This window comes from Rhamphochromis longiceps, linkage group LG16 (genome assembly GCF_057381845.1).
Source record: "Rhamphochromis longiceps isolate RC_006_pf linkage group LG16, R_longiceps_female_GT1.1, whole genome shotgun sequence".
In the NCBI taxonomy this organism is placed as follows: Eukaryota; Metazoa; Chordata; class Actinopteri; order Cichliformes; family Cichlidae; genus Rhamphochromis; species Rhamphochromis longiceps.
The window spans coordinates 33,528,814-33,548,187 of record NC_140572.1 but is presented as its reverse complement, the minus strand read 5'-3'; the positions used below and the strand labels follow the sequence as shown (position 1 = coordinate 33,548,187).

The 19,374-nt window shown below is 39.0% G+C and overlaps 2 protein-coding genes across 2 annotated transcripts in view; one reads left to right on the top strand and one right to left on the bottom strand.

The window, feature by feature from the left end:
- The first annotated feature begins 1,601 nt into the window (after positions 1-1,601).
- On the top strand, positions 1,602-11,752 carry LOC146651520 (signal transducer and activator of transcription 1-like). The gene is made up of 24 exons (XM_085385679.1): positions 1,602-1,740; positions 2,562-2,689; positions 2,873-3,017; positions 3,111-3,206; positions 3,623-3,700; positions 3,793-3,871; positions 4,420-4,508; positions 5,813-5,964; positions 6,068-6,232; positions 6,327-6,419; positions 6,952-7,011; positions 7,146-7,175; positions 7,264-7,351; positions 7,463-7,504; positions 7,690-7,773; positions 7,892-7,993; positions 8,084-8,219; positions 8,873-8,934; positions 9,021-9,097; positions 9,219-9,358; positions 9,538-9,708; positions 9,922-9,979; positions 10,071-10,143; positions 11,396-11,752. Exons 2-24 carry the CDS (start codon positions 2,562-2,564, stop codon positions 11,543-11,545), a joined length of 2,298 nt encoding a protein of 765 aa, XP_085241805.1. The 5' UTR covers positions 1,602-1,740; the 3' UTR covers positions 11,546-11,752.
- A 939-nt stretch (positions 11,753-12,691) lies between these two features.
- Positions 12,692-19,374, bottom strand: part of LOC146651519 (glutaminase kidney isoform, mitochondrial-like) — a 40,456-nt gene continuing 33,773 nt past the window's right edge. The window contains exons 15-18 of the mRNA XM_085384996.1: positions 16,171-16,232; positions 14,941-15,017; positions 14,590-14,653; positions 12,692-13,727 (exon numbers count right to left, since the gene is read on the bottom strand). Of these exons, the coding sequence (XP_085241122.1) occupies positions 13,580-13,727; positions 14,590-14,653; positions 14,941-15,017; positions 16,171-16,232 (351 nt within the window). The 3' untranslated portion in view covers positions 12,692-13,579. The remainder of the gene's footprint in view (positions 13,728-14,589; positions 14,654-14,940; positions 15,018-16,170; positions 16,233-19,374) is intronic.

Below are 19,374 nucleotides of genomic sequence, written 5' to 3'. Positions count from 1 at the left end.
GAGGTGTTAAATGTCTTTTCGGCATTTCCACTCCTTTGAGTCCCAGAATTTGACCTCTGGACTCTGTCTCTGTGAGTTACACCTGTGTGAGTAATGGAGGAAACTTGTGAGCTGAAAGCTCAGCTCCCCATCCTCTCATCCAAATATAGCCACTTCTAGTTTAAAGAAAAGTAACATGGAAGCGGGGGTGGTAGGTGGAGCTACAGCATTTTTCAGTGAATGGATGGGGGTTCAGTGTCTGTTCTTGTCCAGGGATGCTTCTGCATGCAGACTGAAGGACCGAGGGATCAAACCCTGGATCTTCAGATTAGTAACGCAGGTGCCAAAAGTAAGACATTCTGTACTTGAGTAGAAGTACAGATGCTAGTGTTTAAAACATAATCCAAGTACTGATTCAACTTCTTTACTCAAGTAAAAAAAGTACTGTCTCTGATATTTACTCAAAGTAAGAATGTAAAAGTAGCTCTTTGGAGGACTTTTCTACCAGCTGTTTTTGTACAAAGGCAACTGAATCTTGTGCTGTATTAATAATAAAATAACATCGTATAAACTTGATTTCAGTATAAATTTTAATTCTAATAAATGTGTTCAGCTTAAATCAGTTAAATAGAACATGAGCAGAAAAAAGGATAATAAAACATAGCTCTTTTTTTGTTGCCTACATTATAGAGCAGGGTTCTCAAACTTAAATGAGCTGTGGGCCACTGCTGGCACTGTCATCTCATGTGAGGACCATTTTAGTGTTCAAGTAGGACAAACGAATGAGAAAACACCCACAAATATTCCCAGTGTTTTGTTTGTTTTTTCAAATTTCAAATATTGTACAACAAGACGAAACTGCAAATGTGAACGAATTTCCTTCTCCCCTCTCTAAGCCTTTCATTGAACTTCCAAATAAACACATTGGAACTCTCTTTCTGTCCAGACATCTGGCAGCACTTCTGCTGTAATTTCTTTTGTATTTAACTCAATAGAAATGCAGACATAGTTTTTGACTGCTAGTGAAAATAGTTTTCCTTACAAATAATTCTCTTATACTGCCTTCATATTAACTCATTTTTTGCTTTTTAAATAACTTATTTTAGCATTGCACTCAACAACAAACAAATCTTCCCTAACAAAAAAAAGTAACTTCAAGAGCCAAGCTGCATTATATTTCTTCACGTCAATATAGTGGCACCCGGGCTGCCAGTGTGAGACCCATGTTGTAGAGGGTAATTTTGTTTCTAAATAGGAAAAAGGTTGTTGGGAAGAGATTACAGGGATTTAGCAGTGTGGGGAAAAGAAGGTGCAAAAATCCAAAACAAAGACACCAGACAGTACAGACCGATACAGACACAAGACAGTGCAGACACAACAGTGCAATAGAAATGTGCAGAAAGAAAAAGTATTGTGGAAAAAAACGGATAAAAACGGGTTCATGCGCGCTGATGTGCAACAGCCCACCAAACTGAGCTGAAACCTGCACAGAAAACAGCTGTTTTCAGGGTTTCAACATCTGGCTGTTGTTATTTTTTCTTTACTTTGTGACTTGCCGGATGTCGAGCTGTGCGGCCTCCAGCTTTACGCACTCAGCAGGACGAGTTCTGGAGAATCACGTGGTGAGTGTGAGTGGGCGTGTGCAACGGAAGTTCGCGTCCTCGTTCTTAAGGCACGAATTAACAGCCAGATCAGAAGGCTGGAGGTCGCTTGTGATTTTTGTCCTGCTTTCACCTGTCCGACAAAGAGCCACCCACCAAGGTAAGTCATGATTTCTGCGCAAAGAAACAACTTTAGTTCTATTGCGGGCAGCCTTGTGCGCAGCTTATGGCCCACTTTTCCTCCAAAATGTGCGCGATCCTGATTTTTAGAAGTAGGTAATTGTCTGATAAAAGCTGTTAAAAAGGCAAATGTAAATAAATGAAAATCCTCGGTTCTTGAAGTTGCTGCGGTGTTGTTGCATTTCTTGGAAATCCCCTCCGATTATATTAAAGAGCGGGGCAAAACTTTCCAGTGAGCTCAGTTACATTATTTACCGATAGCTGGCGACATCAATACGCCACCACAATCGCTTTGCATTACATAAACACATAAAACTAATCAGGTCATCATTACTCACACCTCACTTTGGTGCTGTGCTTATTCGAATTATTTTGAGATTTCCACGTTCTCTGTGTCCACAGACATTCCCTTTGGCTGATAAATAAGATAAATATAACTGCATGGGAGTTTAAGTCAGCTTTTAAGGACTAAGAAAACTGTCAGTGTGATCACTTTTGAAACTGCACTTGTTATTCACTTGTTACAGCATGTGATCTGACGATTGGCGGTACACATTTTCAGTGAGCGTCAGTCATATTTGTATGATTATATATGGTTATAGTCATGGCTGCCCTCTTGGCCAGGCCACACGTAAAAACAGATTTTTAATCTATATAAAACTTTATCTTAAATTACTCTAGCGTAAGATGTATTTCTGTTAATAAAATGGAGGAAAATAACGGTAAAGACTCCTATCACATCTGTGGACCAATCAGAGGCCCTGAACTCGTAAAAAGAGGTTCGTGTCTTTGTGACTGCAGATGGCTCAGTGGCAGGCCCTTCTGAAGCTGGACTCTGCACTCCAGAGCCGGGTCTGCCAGCTGTACGAGAGAAGATTTCCCAAAGAGATTCGCCACTATCTGAGCACCTGGATCGAGAACCAGGACTGGTAAGACGGGGCTGGATGCAGGAGCAGGGAAAATAGTTATGGTCTAAGATTAAAGAGCTTTAACTTAATAATATAGTAAGTTGTACAGTATGATGTAAGGAAGATTGTGAAATCGTAAATTGTTTTTCAGCACATGCAAACAGATGCAGTCCTGCAGTTAAATCTTCTGTTTCTCTGCATTAGGGATTCGGCAGCTGTGGACGAGCACAGAGCCAGAACCTGTTTCCAGGCTCTCCTGGTGTTTCTAGAAGAGCAGTGGTATCGTTCTGTTCAGGAGAACAATATTCTGCAGGGGCCAGATTTTTCCAGGATGAAGGACTACCTGCTGGTAGAACAGATATGATGCTCTGTGCAGAAAAAAATTTTATTATTTGAAAATGCACTTCCAGTAATGATTTGTGTGGTTCTTTCTGCTCCTTAGGGGCATTTCCAGGGTGAGCCGCTGAAATTGGCCCTAATTCTGTCTGAATGCCTGAAGGAGGAAACGCAAATTCTGGCTTCGGTCTCTCAGCCTCAGGTCAGTTAAATGCTGTTCTAATGAAGAGCCTGGTTTCATTCCTAAGTCATATTTACACAGACAGGTCTGTCCCAAGGTCACTGCAGTTAACCAAAAGTAGATATGAAAAGATTTTAGTAGAATCATAACTTTGATGCACACTAACTGTAAACATGTGCCTGGGTTGCTTATAGAGAGAGTTACAATTAACGGCAGAAATACATTTTCCCGGACCAGTGAGTAGGTGGAACTGTAAAAATTGCTCATGCTAACAGAAAACGTAGCATTGTGAGTCATAGCAAAGCAAATATGGCAACACGTTAGAGCGAAACTGTGATCACAACCAGAGGAAAGGAAAAGTAAATATAAATTTTAATTATAAATAAATATTTGATAATAATTGCAAACATGTGACAGAACCTTCTTGTTTTTGTCAGAGTTGCAATAATTCAAGCATGCAACAAAGCTGGAGAGAGTTGGACGACAAAGTCAATGAACTGAAGCGACAGACTTTGGTAAGATTACTGGGATTTTATTTTCAGCCTTCCAAGAAGGATAAATGTTTTCCTCTTGGTTTTTAAACCAATGCACTTTTACTCTAATGTAGGAGACCAAGAAGGAAATCAAGACACTGGAGGGTCTGAATGAAAAACTGGACTATATTCTGATGGCCTGGCAAAATAAAGGTACGATAGCACGACCACATACTGTATATAAAAGATGGACATAGTCGCCATGCCATTACCTACTGGTTTTTGAAGTGTGGACGACATTAAATTATTAATTTTAGCAGTGTGATTAGTAATAAAATCCTAGAAATTTCACTAATCAAAACTGAGGCCGTAACTCAACACAGCCCTTGCCCATCGTTAAAAAGGCACAAACACTGCAGTGACTCAAGTTATTTGAGCGGAAGCCCAGCAGACATCTGACAGTTACCGATGCCTCTGTCACCTGTCAAACTGGCCATGCCCTTCAAAGTAGGGAAGGAGGGAAGTATCTGCAAAGATTAAACCTGTTTTTTGTAACAGGCTGAAAACAAGGTGATGTTGTGGCGTAAATTTGGGCATTTTAATATGGGAGTCTATGGGGACTCTGACTCACTGTCAGAGTCAACCTCAAGTGGCCACTAGTTCAGTCCCATTTGTCAGCCCAGGAGTTGCTTGGCAGGATTGGCAGGTCTGGTTTGTCACTCAGTTGTTTTTGACACAAGTGTCTTGTCTTCCTTTTCCAGTGGAGGAGCACACTGATATGGCCCAGTCCCAACATATTGTTGATCAGGAATGTCAGAAACATGCAGTCTTCATAACACAAAGAAAGGAGGTATGATAAATAATAATAATATGGTAAATGTTTGATGAAATGTTGGCATTAGTGGTGTAAACTAGTGTTTTGAAGGAAGGAAGGTTCAGGGCTTAAGCAATCAGCATCATGGGCTCATCCGGTTAGAATAAGAATAAGCAGCCATCTAATTCAGAATTATTCTCTGGGTTCTCCTTTTATTCTCAAATAAATAAGGCAAAGAAGGAAGGAAACAAAGACACACATGGACTGCCACAGCCGAAAGAAAACAGGAAAACAGATTTAAGTTACTCATTCCCTTAAACAAGACATAAAATAAAACCCAAATAGAACCTCACCTCAGCTGCCGCCCCATGTGGACGTGAAGAAGGAGTGAGCCAAAAGTGAATGCAGTCCTTATATAATGTGTGACATATAATGTGTGACAGGTGAGTGCAATTGAGGACAAGCACCACACCCAATCAAAGGTGAGAGAACTAAACAAGGTGCATCTGGTGAAGTGAGTGGGTGTGCTGGGATGTGCCAAAGGGTGGGTCTCTACAACAACTAGTCTAAATGGATAAACCACATTCATTTTGATATTTTGTGCAATTATTATGAAAGCTTCATAGAAAATGTTCATGTCATAGATTTCTTTCATGATTGTTTGCATAGAAATCTAGAAACAAACTGGTTGGGGCAGTTTAGTAGAAACATCTATTATTTGCTATTGGTCTGTTCTACTTCATGTTTCAAATTACATAATACATAATTACCTAATCCTAGCATGAAATGTAAAACTAGGTCGCAGTAACATTACAAAACTGTAATTGTAAATGTTTTTACAGCATAAATGTGACATCGCATTTACACTGTACTGTAACGTTACTGCTGCATTGTGACCATGGAGCAATGTTGTCACGGCGTCATGTTGATGTTGGCAGCTTGCCAAATCATGACTAAATGCAACATTGTTTTTCTGGGGAAATATTTTTGAGCAAAAACATAGGTGGAAATGCCTTGCACTGATTGGTTGAACAAACCAGCAACCTATAGGCAGTAGGACTAAGTCAACTTTGCGTAGCAGTCTTCCCCTTTCAGACGTTGCCATTTGAAATGCAAATAAGTCATATAAGCTGATACAGCCAACAGCAACATAGATGACAGCTCTCAGAGTTATACTCATAGAACCTTGGGTTACGGTGGGTAACCTTTCCTTAACTGTTATTTTGCTGTGTTCAGATTTTATTGCGGGCTGTGAGAGATCATGTCTGCACTGGTCAGATGGTGAAACCTCTTCCCTCTCTTATGCGCACATATGAATCTTTTCTTTTTTTGTCTTGCAGATTGTGCTGCATCAGTTGGTTAACATTTTAAAGCAGACAGAAAAGGTTGTGGCGACTCTCACTGATGTGGAGCTGCCAGAGTGGAAGCGCAGGCAGCAGTTGGCCTGCATTGGAAGTCAAGATGACACCAGTCTGGACCACCTGGACAAGTGGTTAGAGCTCATTTGTTCTGCTCACCTTTGCATGTCTAAGAGAATCTGTTTTTCCTCTGACTTTTTACACTCAGCACTTGTGCCTGTTTTATTCTGTGTGCAGGTTTTCGACTGTCGCCGAAGTGCTGCTAGGAGTCTGCGAACAGCTGAAGAAACTTCAAGACCAGAACAGCAAATACAGCAGCACTGACCCTGCCTTCTGCCTCCCTACTTCAATCCCAGAAATGGAGAAATTTGGGCTGTCCTTGTTAATAAAACTAGTCACAAAGTGAGTCACTCTTTTTTTACATGTATAGACACACACACACTGATGCACCAACAGTATGAATAGTGACATGTTCTGTTGTGGTCTGGCATTGCAGCGCTCTGGTGGTGGAGAAACAGCCCGTCATGCAGAAATTTCCACAGCGTCCTCTGATACTGAAGACCGGGGTGCAGTTCAGTATCACAGTGAGGTAAGCATGCACTGACTTTATACACGTGTATGTCTGAGAAACCCAAATGTCAGCTGGGACTTCATGTCACTCACCGCTTCAATGTAATGGGAGTATGTAATCAGTTCCTTTTGTTTGTCTGTCTGTTTGTTAGCAGTTTAATGTTGGGGGAAAACGGGGTCAAATGTGAAAATCAGTGAAAACTTTATATTGCCCACAGTTTTCTGTGGCCTTTACACAGTTTAGGGTCAGGTCTGATCCCCAAAACTAAAACATTTCTTTATTAAACTGACGTTCATCTTATTTTGACTGCAGTTTTCTCTCTGAGGTCTCAGATGGACCTCATTAGGTATACTTTCCTTTTACCTGCTAATTATTCTTACAGACAAACTGTTTCTTAACAAGCACAGGAGTTAGCAGCTACGTTTTGAGATGAGACATTTTGACTGAAAGCAGTTTATGAGCTTACTTAGACCTTTTTACGTGTTTACTGGGCCCAAAATAACCAGTGCTAAACTAAAAAAACATAAAGAAATGTCTTTTCTCTTTTCAGGTTCCTGGCAAACATCCCTGAATTCAAATGCAGGTTCAGAGTCAAACCTGTATTTGACAAGTAAGTGAAAGAAAAGCTGGTCTGAAAGAGTGGCATAGAGTTCAGATGGAAATATTTATTTTTTGAACTTTTATTTTAAAAAGACCTTTTTTAAATTTTAAACCTTTTGTCTTTTTTCTCCCCACCAAAATAAGGGATGTTGCAGAAGCCAAGACAGTGAAAGGGTAGGTAGACTAAAATCTGAAATATACATTTATGAAAGTTTATATTTCTGTAATAAATGAGTACTGATGCTTTTTGTACTTGTCGCAGGTTCCGTCTCTTTGATTTCAACAGAGACGACTGTAAGGTGTTGGACGAGGACACAGATGGAGGCTTGATGGCAGAATTTGGGCACATGGTATGAAAATCCTCAACGTTAACAAAGCTTTATGTTTAACCATTGTGCATTCATATGTTCTTTTATACAGTACAGCTTGTAGTTTCTTATAAAAAAATTATATTTTTTCAGTCGCTCAAGGAAAGAAAATCAAGAAGCAAAAGCTCATCTGCGGTAAGAGAAGTTTATTTTAAATTGTCTTTTTTCACATGAGCATTTATGAGCATTACTATACTGTACACGTTTCAGTAGTATGTAGTCCTATAAATCTTGATGGAAAATCTTGAGGGTAAGCAGAGGTAAATACTAGAGACGTGAGCTGCTGCCTTACTCATGTTACTTTCTTTCTTTTCCCTTAGAACCATCTGGTAGTCACTGAAGAGCTGCACATCATCAAGTTTGTGACAGAGTTTCAGTACGCAGGACAAACGTGCAACATCGAGGTAAGCAGCATGAACTTCAGCTTTGATGGCGTTCTCTAGTCCTGATCTTTAAAAATGGTTGCTGTGGTGGAGGGTTTGTACTTTTATTGACTGGTTTCCTCCTCTGCTGTCGGTCCAGGCCAGCTCCTTGCCCGTGGTCATCATCTCCAGCACGAATCAAGTCCCCAATGCCTGGGCCTCCATCATGTGGTGGAACATGGTGTCCACCAGTGAACCTTGGGTAAAATTTTGTTACAGCCAACAAACACTAGTAACATCTGTTAAGACAAGTCAGGAAACTTCATTGTGGTTCTGTGACTTTTCCCTTTAGGACCTGTCACTGTTCCTGAATCCTCCTCCTCTCACCTGGGAGCAGCTGTCACAGGTGCTGAGCTGGCAGTTTTTGACCGTTGGCAAACGAGGGCTCGATGAAATACAGCTCTTCATGCTAAGAGACAAAATTATGGGTAAGTAAATAAAATCTAAGCTAATTTTTTGCAATTACTTTTTAAAAAGACATTTATATTTCATTTGCGTTGTTGATGGGAGTTAATTTTAGAGCTCATTTTAGTTATTAAGCTGTGTATATAAAGATATATCTTGCATATTGTGTGTAGTCTTAAAAGCCTGACGTTTCTGTGTATTTTTTGGTTTTGAAAAACAATATCACTAAGGATCAAAGTAAAAAAAATATTTACTTGCATGTTTAAAAAATGTATATTTTTATATAAAATCAGTACTGACCAGTACAAAAATAGTTTTTCGCATTTTGGAAATCACTATTATTTTTACTGAAATGATACAATTAGCATGCAAAGCAGATTGTTAGCATAGATTAGCATGGAAAATACATTATTAGCTTGTAGCATACAGTAAAAAGCAGAGTACATAGTTGGCTTAGCACAAAATACAAAGTAGCTTAGCCCTGATGTGCAAACATTTGAACGTGCACATGAAGAATAAAAAATATGTGCACAGGTAAAAACAAACAAACAAATAGTGCAATGATTACACATGTACTATACTATCTAATATTAAAATTTATAAATACTATAAAACACTTTATGGTAATGTGTTTGTTTGTTTTGTTTTTTTTGTTGTTTTTTTTTAAATGTAACAGTTGGTGCTGCTGCAGATGATGATGATCCTGACGGCACGGTGTTCTGGAGCAGCTTCTCCAAGGTGGGTCTTAAGATAAGTTCCTGTAGTTTCCTTGAGTCTGACAGCAAGCACACAGGGGCTTGACTCTTTGTTTTCCTGTGAGGCAGAACGAAAATGCCTGGCTCTGGATCGATGGCATCCTCGATTTAATCAAGAAACACTTGGTGGATCTTTGGCGTGATGGGTACGACTTCACACTGACATCCAAACTTAGATTAGCAACATTTCTTAAAGTTGTATTACAGTCATATACGGATGATGTGCTAATGTGGAAGGGTGTGGCGTTTCCTGTGTGCGACTTTCAGATCCATCATGGGGTTCGTGAGCAGGGAGAGGACACGCCTCCTGCTGCAGGAAAAACAGGCCGGTACTTTTCTGATCCGGTTCAGTGAGAGCAGCAGAGACGGCGCCGTCACCTTCAGCTGGGTCGACCACTCCAACCGTGGTATGTTTCTGAGTCTGTCTTCACTGAGCCCACTGAGGACAATTTAAATAACTCTGCTGGAGGAAATAGAATAGTTATAATTATGTATTCACTATAAAGTATATTTACCTTAAATTGTGTGTTTGCTGACTGCAGTGGTTTGTCCTGCTTTGTATTGATATGTGTTTTTCCCCCTGTAGAGCCTCATGTGCATGCAGTACAGCCATACACCAAGAAAGAGCTGTCGGTGTTACCTCTGCCAGATATCATTTACCGCTACAGTCTGGCATCCCAGCGAAGCAGAAATCCCCTGGTCTATCTTTACCCCGACATCCCCAAAGACACCGCCTTCGGACGCTACAAATCCCCCGGTATCACCTCTCACATCACTTCCTCCATGAAAATTACAACTAAATAAATAAATAAATAAAAATCCTGTAGAAAACAGTGAATATAAATTTTGTCTGGTACTCTGTCATAAGATAAAGATAAACTCTGTCATAAAGTGTTTACCATTTCAAATAATGTTGAGATGATCCAGTTTACTTTCTGTGTAATGAGCTCAATCCTATCTGTCCACCCAGAAACATCAGAACCTTCAGGGGATGGATATCACCGCAGAATACCTTCTTTTATATCAAAGTAAGTAACAGTAACAAAAATGCTTCTGCAGTGTGTCTGAATTTAATTTTTATTCATTATTACAATCTTTTTTTTGTTTGTTTTTGTACAGCGATCCTACGCCACCTCCTTCTCCACCCAATGAGACCCACATGATGGAAATGGACAATGACCTGGAAACAAGTGTAGGTTTATTATTTCTTTTTAGGTTTATTTTCCCGCAGCCCTTTTAAATAGACTTAATTCGTTGGGATCTGGATCTCGTTAAAGATCTGGTTTAAGAACAGCTTATTTACCATTTAGCTGTAGCCTGTTGAAAACATGAATACTAAAAGTGACGTACGACAGAAGATCCCAACGATCACACAGTAATTTTCCCTCACCAACACTGTATCTGTACCACCAGTGATAATTTCAAAATTTACAGGTTGTCTTTAATGAGCCCGCTTTGTGCCGTGTTCAAACAGCCATTTCTTTTATTTGCATAAAAGACCACAAGAAAAAAATATGTTTAAAGGAGACTAAGGCTACATTCACACTGCAGGTCTTAATGGTCAATTCCGAATTTTTTTTTGATCAAATCCAATTTTTTTTTTTTTTTTTTTTGTCTGGTTGTTCACACTAAAAATAAAATGTGACAGCAAACACGCTCTAGTGTGAACCGTTCACGGCCCTCAAAGCGGCCCGCATGCGTAAAAGAAGACGTCACACACGACGCGCTCTGTTTAGACCCAGACCAAACAGTATTGTTTGACTGATGGCCTTAATATAAAGACTTGTTTCGGACTTTACGTTTCCCAATTTTGCTTTAAGTTATAAAGTTATTTTGTTATTTACATATGGCCTAATAATGATCCTTATTGCTGTTTTAGAGAGGAGCGGTGCTTCAAAGGATAGTTGCAGATTTCTGTCAGAATCTGCAGATTATACAGTACAAATAAAATGTTCACGTTTCTCCAACGTTGTCTTCCCAACAGCTTCACTGACATCTACACTGGATGGCCCGGAAGCATTCGCGATGTTTTCTCCGGCGCTGATAATTGGTGTCTGTCTTGTGTCAGTGATGTAAAAAACAGATTTAATGCGACTAGTCATGTCACAAACTTCAAACAGCAGTGTTTTCTAAAACAGATATGTATCGGATTCAGTACCACATACGAAAGTGACCTAGATCGGATTTGAAAATATCGGATTTGTGCTGTTCAAACTGTCATACCATGATCGTATATGGGTCGCATAGGGTCAGAAAAGTCGGATTTGATGCGCTTTTGCCTGCAGTGTGAACGTAGCCTAAATGTTCTCTCTCTGTTGCAAGTAAATCACAACACATCGAATGCATCACATCACATGCATCACCTTCTGAGTATCTCCAGGTTTAAACCCTATCCCTTTCCTGCTGCAGCTAACTTAAACTAAACCTTCTGTGTTTCACTGCAGGCCAGCTTGAGTGAACTCCTCTCTTTTATTGTCGACTCGCCTGCTCCAGTCGTGTCCTGGGGATCTCAGCTGGACATCTGCCCAACTTTAGCTTCGTTACAGACATCATCGCCTGAAAACCTCTTTGTCGATCAGTTTAGTTTCAGCTAAAATCTGCTGGATTGCTGATCACACGCTGCACTTTGCTGGAAAAGAAAAGCTGTACTGTAAAAATAGCAACAATCAATGTGTATGAGATTTTAATTCAAAGTTTGTATTCACATTCTGTTTTTCTTACTGTGCTGTATATTTGGTATATTTAGTTTTAATAAAATAAGTGACTGGATGACTGTGCACCCCGACTGTTGCTCTGTGGCTGCTCTGGGATCACGGTCCTCCTCTGACACTGAATTGAATAAGTGGTTAAGTCAACTGATGGGTGGATGAATTCCAGGGCCGAGAAAACCCGCAAGGCCTCTTGGTCTTGTTTTGAAAACAAAATTTGCATCAGATGTTTGTCTAATCCTGACTGGCAAACTGAACACACTGACAACTTGTCAGTCACAAGTCATTAAATAATACGCACTCTTTTAAGTTATTAACTGAGATTCTAAACTACAGATTAAGATTATAAACTCACCAGAATCCTGTTTACAGAGGTCACAAGTCAAGAATCAAATTCAACAAAAATGAATAAATCATATCAAAAATTATTCGAAAATATTTAATGCTCAGTGTATTTCAAGTAATTTTAAAGCACTCCAATATTTGGTTAATGTTTATGTTGATGGATGTATCCTGGTTCCTCACAGTTTTGCTGGAGATTAAGGTGATGACATCCAGTGTAAATATGTGGTTAGACACCCTGTTTCTGATATATTTTTTTTAGGGTTGAGTACAGTAATCTTAGTGTTTCAGGATTCAGAGGTCATCTAAAAAAATGTTTTTAGTTTATTGAATTTGTGTTATCTAATGTCATAGATAAAGGTATCATCTGCATAGCAACGAAAACGTATGCAGTGTCATGTAAAAAGCATTGTTCCCAGTACAGAAGCCTGTGTTACTCTGTCACTACCTCCTCTGTGTAAAGAAGACTCCCAGTATACATGCACAATTTGGAACTGGACGTTCGGGTATCACTGCTCTGTCCGAACACTTTGATAGCTGAATCAATGAAAATTCAGAATTTGGCATCTCACTCAAAGACACTTCAGATTCAGACTGGAGGAGCCAGGAATCAAACTACAAACCTATAGATTAGTCGACAACCCACTCCACGTCCTAAACCACACCGTGTGAAACACAATCATATAGAGGTTTCTATTCCAGCTTTTTATTTGGCATTTTTCCATGAAATACATGAACTCCAACTGACAACATGAAAACACTCACATGGACATTAAATTTAAGTATGTAGTTTTGATTATAATTATCGTACGTGTTGTTCATGTTTATATATTTGCAAATTAAATTTCACAGGTTAAAAACAATGACTATATTCCACATGTGGAAAGAAAACATCTGAAAATAATGTCTGAGAATTACCGCACAAAACCAGATCAGGTTGTCACTGTAAACATTGCCCTAAAATGTATGCCAATCAACATTATATTGATATTATAGTCCGCCCAAATTAAATACGCAAATGTAACCATGCTGACAAAATAAACTACAAAATGCAACAAATCACACGATCTTCTGTCCGTCTCACACGCTCTGAAATGAATTTCCATCTTTAAAAAGTCTGAAATAAATACAAACTGTTTCTATTGCAAGTTTTTCCACTGAAAAATACATTCTGGAGTACAATCTCTGAGAACCTGCTGGTGACCTCGCAAATGAGCACAGAGGCAGGAATGTAAATCAAGCACACCCGTAACTACACATCGCATAATTTACACCATAATTTCCACACAGTTTACAACACATGTACAGTGAGAGTAAAACTAACAAAATACTAAACTAGTACAAGGTACATCCTAGAAATGTGGTTTACAGTACTGTGAGATTACAGGAGTAATACCGTAAACACTTTAGATATGAGTTTAAGCCGCTCACGCTCACATTTCGATAGACGTGAACAAGCAACCATTTACGGCCAAAAATCAAATCACAGCAGAGCAGCTAAATAATTCAACAGAAGCCTGAGCGTTGGGCTACAAAGTTTTTCCTCCTCCGGTCCTCCGTAGCAACCTGCAGCAGGTCTCACAGAAGGCTGTCCAGGCTCTTCTCAGGGCTAGTCTTGTGCTCGTCATCGGAGGGCGGGCTGTATTTCTCGTGGTACTGCTGCAGCATGGTGACCACGTCGTGGTGGCCGAAATGCACCGCCTCATCCATCGGCGTGTTCCCCCATCTGTGCAAAAACAAATTAAAAGGTTAAAGAATACACTTTATGTTTGATAAAAAAAGAGAGATGTAACCCTGCAGGTGGGTATGGAGGACCGAAAACACCCAGAATTAAAAGAAACTATTAAAGGAAATTAATAACCAAGATTAATATTCATCCATCCATCCATTTTCTTCTGCTTATCCATTTCAGGGACACAGGGGGGCTGGAGCCTCTCCCAGCTGTCACAGGACAAAAGATTAGGACTAAAATTAATAGTAGATAAATTAATAATAAATAACAAATATGTGTAGGCATTTATTAGATATTGCATGAGTTCACCTTCACAACAATTTCTCAATTTATTTATTTTAGAAGGAGTTTGCCTAGCCTAGCAAAAAAGACACGCACACAAAAAAAACTACAATATGTTGCAAAATAGGGGAAAAAATGTACAAATACTATTTGGCTTCAATTTAATAATTTATTTATAGAATTCTAGCCTCGATATTTTAAACCTTTCTGATTCAGATTTACAATTTATTATTTAATGAAGCAACACATTTCTTTGTGGCCAACCCAGTGGCACACTGCCTCATTTACATAATGGGAGAGAAATTATTACACAAATAAATACACATAAACTGATGGTAAACTGGTGAATAAATAATTTAGCATACAAAAATAGATTATTATTATTTAAAATGTTTCATTTATTTATATTATTTATGATTTTGGCACGTTTGGTTCTCCACAGCTATCAGAATCTGAGCTTGGAGGATGAATTTTATTTATTTTTTAACCACACTGAGACTTTTCTCAAAGGCTGGAAATTCTGCTTCAAAGCTCATTATTATAATCAGTATAAATACAGGTAGTAAAGACTCACCTGTCTCTGGGTACTGGATTCACCTTGCAAGCCTCCAGCAGAAAGCGAACCACCTCTATGTGTCCTAATGGAAGCAGGGCAGATGTTACAAATTACTTTTACCTTGTTATACTGTGAAAAGGGTGCATGCTTGATTTTAATTGGCTCTCCTGATGCATAACTCCTCTTAAAGACTGTATTTTTCTGCAGCGTCTGTATCTTATGTCTACTTCTTACCTTGAAACTTTGCTGTTTCCATATATGTAATTTATATACATCATGGAAACAGCTCCAGACCACAGGATCAGACTTTAAAGAGTATTTGAGGGCGAGCTGTGTCTACTTACTGACTGACCTCAGGCTGAATGTTACCTTCAGCTGCTGCAACGTGCAGGGCCGTCCTCGAGTCATAGTCCCTCTGCTCCATGTCCATGGATGACAGCGCGAACCTGCACACACAAAGGACCAGTAAACAACTCTGTATGCCCCTCTAACTTCTGCACAGTTCAGTCTCAGGCTGGAGGTTAAAGAACATCCTGGTGTTACAGCCTGAAACATCTTTTCCTAGGAAATTACCTTCAGAAAGCAGCAATAATACATTTTATATGGAGAGCTGATCTAGGATACACGATTTCCTTCTGTTTTATGACTTCCTGTCCAGTTTTGGAGCAGTTTTTTGTTTTCTGTTTCTTCCAGAAGTTTCAAATAACCAAGCAGGGCTAGAGCCACAAACCGCAGTTCCTCTAGTGGCCACCAGAGGCTCCAGCACTGAGTCAGCCCCCACAGACTCCAATGTTAAAAGGTGCAACTTCACAGCAGAAATAAACATGTTTACAGCCTGATACAAAACACCTTCATATCAAGTTTACAGGAGGGGAAATATTTTAATAGCTTGTAATATTTTTTAAGGGTTAAATTGAGGGGCGTGGTCACTCTGACATTCATCATTTTTAGATCCTTTGAGTTTTCAAAGCAAACAAACGCTGAAGCATCACAGAGGTTTACAGAAGGTTTTACAGCTACATTAAAATGATAAGTGAGGCTTAATCTCCATGGTGAAATCTTAGTCGCCCTCACAGTGCTTCTTTCCCCATTTACACACCTCTAACCAGCATAAAATTACTCAACAGGTAAAAGTGAATTCATTGTTGAAATCAGGTTAAATTTACTTCTTTGTAACAGCCTGAAAACACGACTTTCCAAACAAAAGTCTAACAACCAGACCGAGCCCATAAAACGACATCCATGTTTGTTTGCAGACTCTTGTAGATTAAAAAAATGATGAAAAATATTTGAAGTCCTTAACTCAAAATTGATCATTAACAGGTGAAGAAGGCTGCAAACATGGATGCAGAGCCACACTTTAAACTATTTTTGAAAATAGTGCAAACGTTTCATGAGACTTTCATGAGGTCAGATGTAAAAACTCCACAGGGACACCTGTAAGTTCATTTTTCTGCCACTTGAGGTCACCAAGGTGCTTCCTCGTGCAGCCAGAGGAGTCTTTCTTTCATGTAGATGTTATTAAAAAGCTCCACTGGGGGGGCGAGACGTGACTAAATCTGAACTGCTCTCTTATTAAAAGCTGTGTGAGCTGCTCACCTCCTCAGGGCTGATACGTCCCCAGTGTAGGCGGAAAACAGCAGGTTGATGACAGACTTGACCTGTGGACGGAAACGGGACGTTTTCAGGGTCACACCATTAAACCAAAACACACAGGCAGCTGCATAAGAGCTGAAAGACTCACGAAGGAATTACTCCACACACATCTAATCTAACGCCACACATCTCAAGCAGCACTGAAAGGAAGTCAATCACACATTTATTTTTTATGATTATTTTGGAAGAAATTAGTCATTTAATCACCACAATGCTATAATTCAACAGCACTAAATATTTCAATCACAGATCCACGGTTTGGTCATAACTTACCACCAAACAGGAATGAATCATTTCCTATGAGCAAAACTTCAAAGTAAAACATGTGAAGAAAATAAGAATACAAACATGGAGAGGGCTCTACAGAAAAAAATCAAATCAAATCATTAACATTCAGTTTTTAGTATTTCACATTGTCAGAGCTACAGTCTGTGAATTAATGTTGTTAATCCTTTATCAGAAGGGTTGCTGGGAGAGTTTCTCCTGAACAGGATTATTTATGTGAGGAGAGAGCTGAAGAAACGTAAAGTTTTGGTCCAAATAAAAGATTTACACAATCGAAAAAAAGAGACAGGGACTCAGAAAACCTGCAGATATTCATCAAAACAGCCTAAAATGGACATTTTTAAGAGTTTGACCATCTCTGTATTTTGTTATTCTGATCTTTTCGCTCCACAGTATCATGTTTTGTTTTCAGATAATCTTCTATTTTAAGATGTACTCATTTGTACCAGAGTCGTTGCAGTGTTCATAGTTTTCTTTTAGACTTTTAGTCTTTCTTTCACTTTAGCTTCAGTTTATTCCAGAGTGGATTTTCTTGTTTTTAATTAGTGTTTTTCTGTTTTACTGCAGGCAGCGCTTCACTCATTCATTCACTTGTGAGGACTGGTTTAAAAAAAATGTTTATGCTAATGGTTACAACCATCTTTTCAATACAATTTGTGTTTGAGATTCAAAAAATAATCAGTCTCGCACAAAGCCTGTAACTGTCCAGTGTCATAATGTTTCTCTACAGGGTAAACTAGTTTCACATCTAGTTTTATTTCTTTAGTTTTAGTTAAGTAAATTAACCTTGGTTTGTACAAATTGGCCTTTGAGTGAAATCTTCTGATTTTGTTGTCCTAACCTCGTCCTCGTTTGGTAGTCCAATGAAAATATGCAAATTGTATCAGAGAGGCTAAAATAAACATGAGCACATACAGTTTTCTGATTTGTGGCAAAAATGTGCACGAGTAAATATTTTTATTGGTACTTTTGAACTCGACATCATTGAATTAGGTAATATTAACTAACATTAGGCTTGGAATGTGACAGGAGCATTTACCTCTCAGAGTAGCTTTGTATGATTCACAGTCCATAATAATCCTTCTTTATTTTATCTTGGGCCTTTTTTTTTTAACCCAAAGTTCTTTCGTGCAAAACAACATAAATGAAATTAAAACTAAATCAGCTGGATGAACACATTTTTATCTTATGTTTAAAAAAGCAAACAAAGCTTCAACATTAACTTAAAGTGGGGCAATTAACCAAGATGGCTACTAAGGTGCAAGTATGTAAAGGAAGAATATTCTTTAAAGGGCATGCGCAAAGGAGCTGGCAAGGGGCGCAGTGATCGAAGGAGATGGAAAGATACCAATAAGTTGGAGGGGGCGGTTACTTAGGCAACCAGAACCTGGAAGTCTGCAAGTTACCAAAGTGATGCGTGACAGGTTGCGTGGTTGACAGGTCGCCACAAAACGAGCGCTTAAGATTTACCCTATACTCCTGACACCTAGTTTAAAAAAGTGATTAAGCTGATGGTGATGCCCATCTTTTGTATACAGTCTGTGTTTGAGATGGTGAGAATAATCAGGGGACAGGGTCTCACATACATGACCTTTAATCAAAAATCAAAGCCACGTGTGAAAGTCGTTAACTCTCTAATGTCTCTCTAAAAGGTAAACGAGGCACCTAAAAACCCAGACCAGGTGCACAAAAAACACCTGCCGACGAGGCGTAAATATATTTGCATGTCTTCTTGTACGTTAGAATGCAGCAAAACTGGAGTACTGATGAATGCAGTAACAGATGGCTGCTTGTCACCTTCAGGAAGCTTAATTCAACATCAACACATCCTCCAAACATTCACCTCTCCAAAGGTACAGTATAGCCTCATTCTGTGATCTGTTTGTTTTGCTGGTGGCAGGGAGCCAAAAGTCACACGCCTATGTGGTGTGACATGACAAAAATGAGGAATGGTGGTCCTTCAAAAACACCTGAGAACTATTTTTCTCCTTGCTGTCATGTGACACGTCACTGCGCACTCACAAAGGTCAGCGTTTAGCTTCTCTGTGCTCTGAAGGAGCTGCTGGCTGTGACTTCTTTCCACATCAATCGATGGGTGTGACTGTGTGTGCTGTAGTTAGTACGGAGCCCCGCAAGTTTAGCTTAGCTTACCATAAAAACTGGACTGGTGTGTGTGACGATTATAAAAAGGAAACTAAAGCTTATTTCACTCATTTATTTATTCACTTATTTATTATATTTGATAAAACAATTATATACTTAAAACCCCTAACCTGACAAATATTTGGAAATAACAAAAAAAAAAACTTTTTGTCTTTTTTGTATAATCTATTTAAAATAGCTACAAATTTCTGATCATGTCACCAAACTAAGATAAGCTTGAGGAGACAAGCTTCCCAAGTACAGGACTCATGAGGTGTTTTTTGTTATTTTTGCACAAAAAAAATTGTTCTTTCATGCAAAACAACACAAATTAAAGTAAAACTAAATCACCTGGATGAACAAGTTTTTATCTTATGTTTACAAAAGCAAACAAAGCTTCAACCTTAACTTAAAGTGGGGCCATTAACCAAGATGGCTACTGAGGTGCAAGTACGTAAAGGCAGAATATTCAGAATAATCAAAAGACAGAGTCTCACACACGTGACATTCGAAAAACAAATCGAATTAAAAAAATAAAAGCATTAACTCTCTAATGTCTCTCTAAAAGGTAAACCAGGCACCTTAAAACCCATGTGAACAAAAACACCTGCAGACGAGCCGTAAATGCATTTGCGTGTCTGTCAGAATGCAGTAAAACTGGAGTACTGATGGTTGACTGTTGGAATGAGGTGCCTGTGCTGACGTGCTGTTTGGTCAACA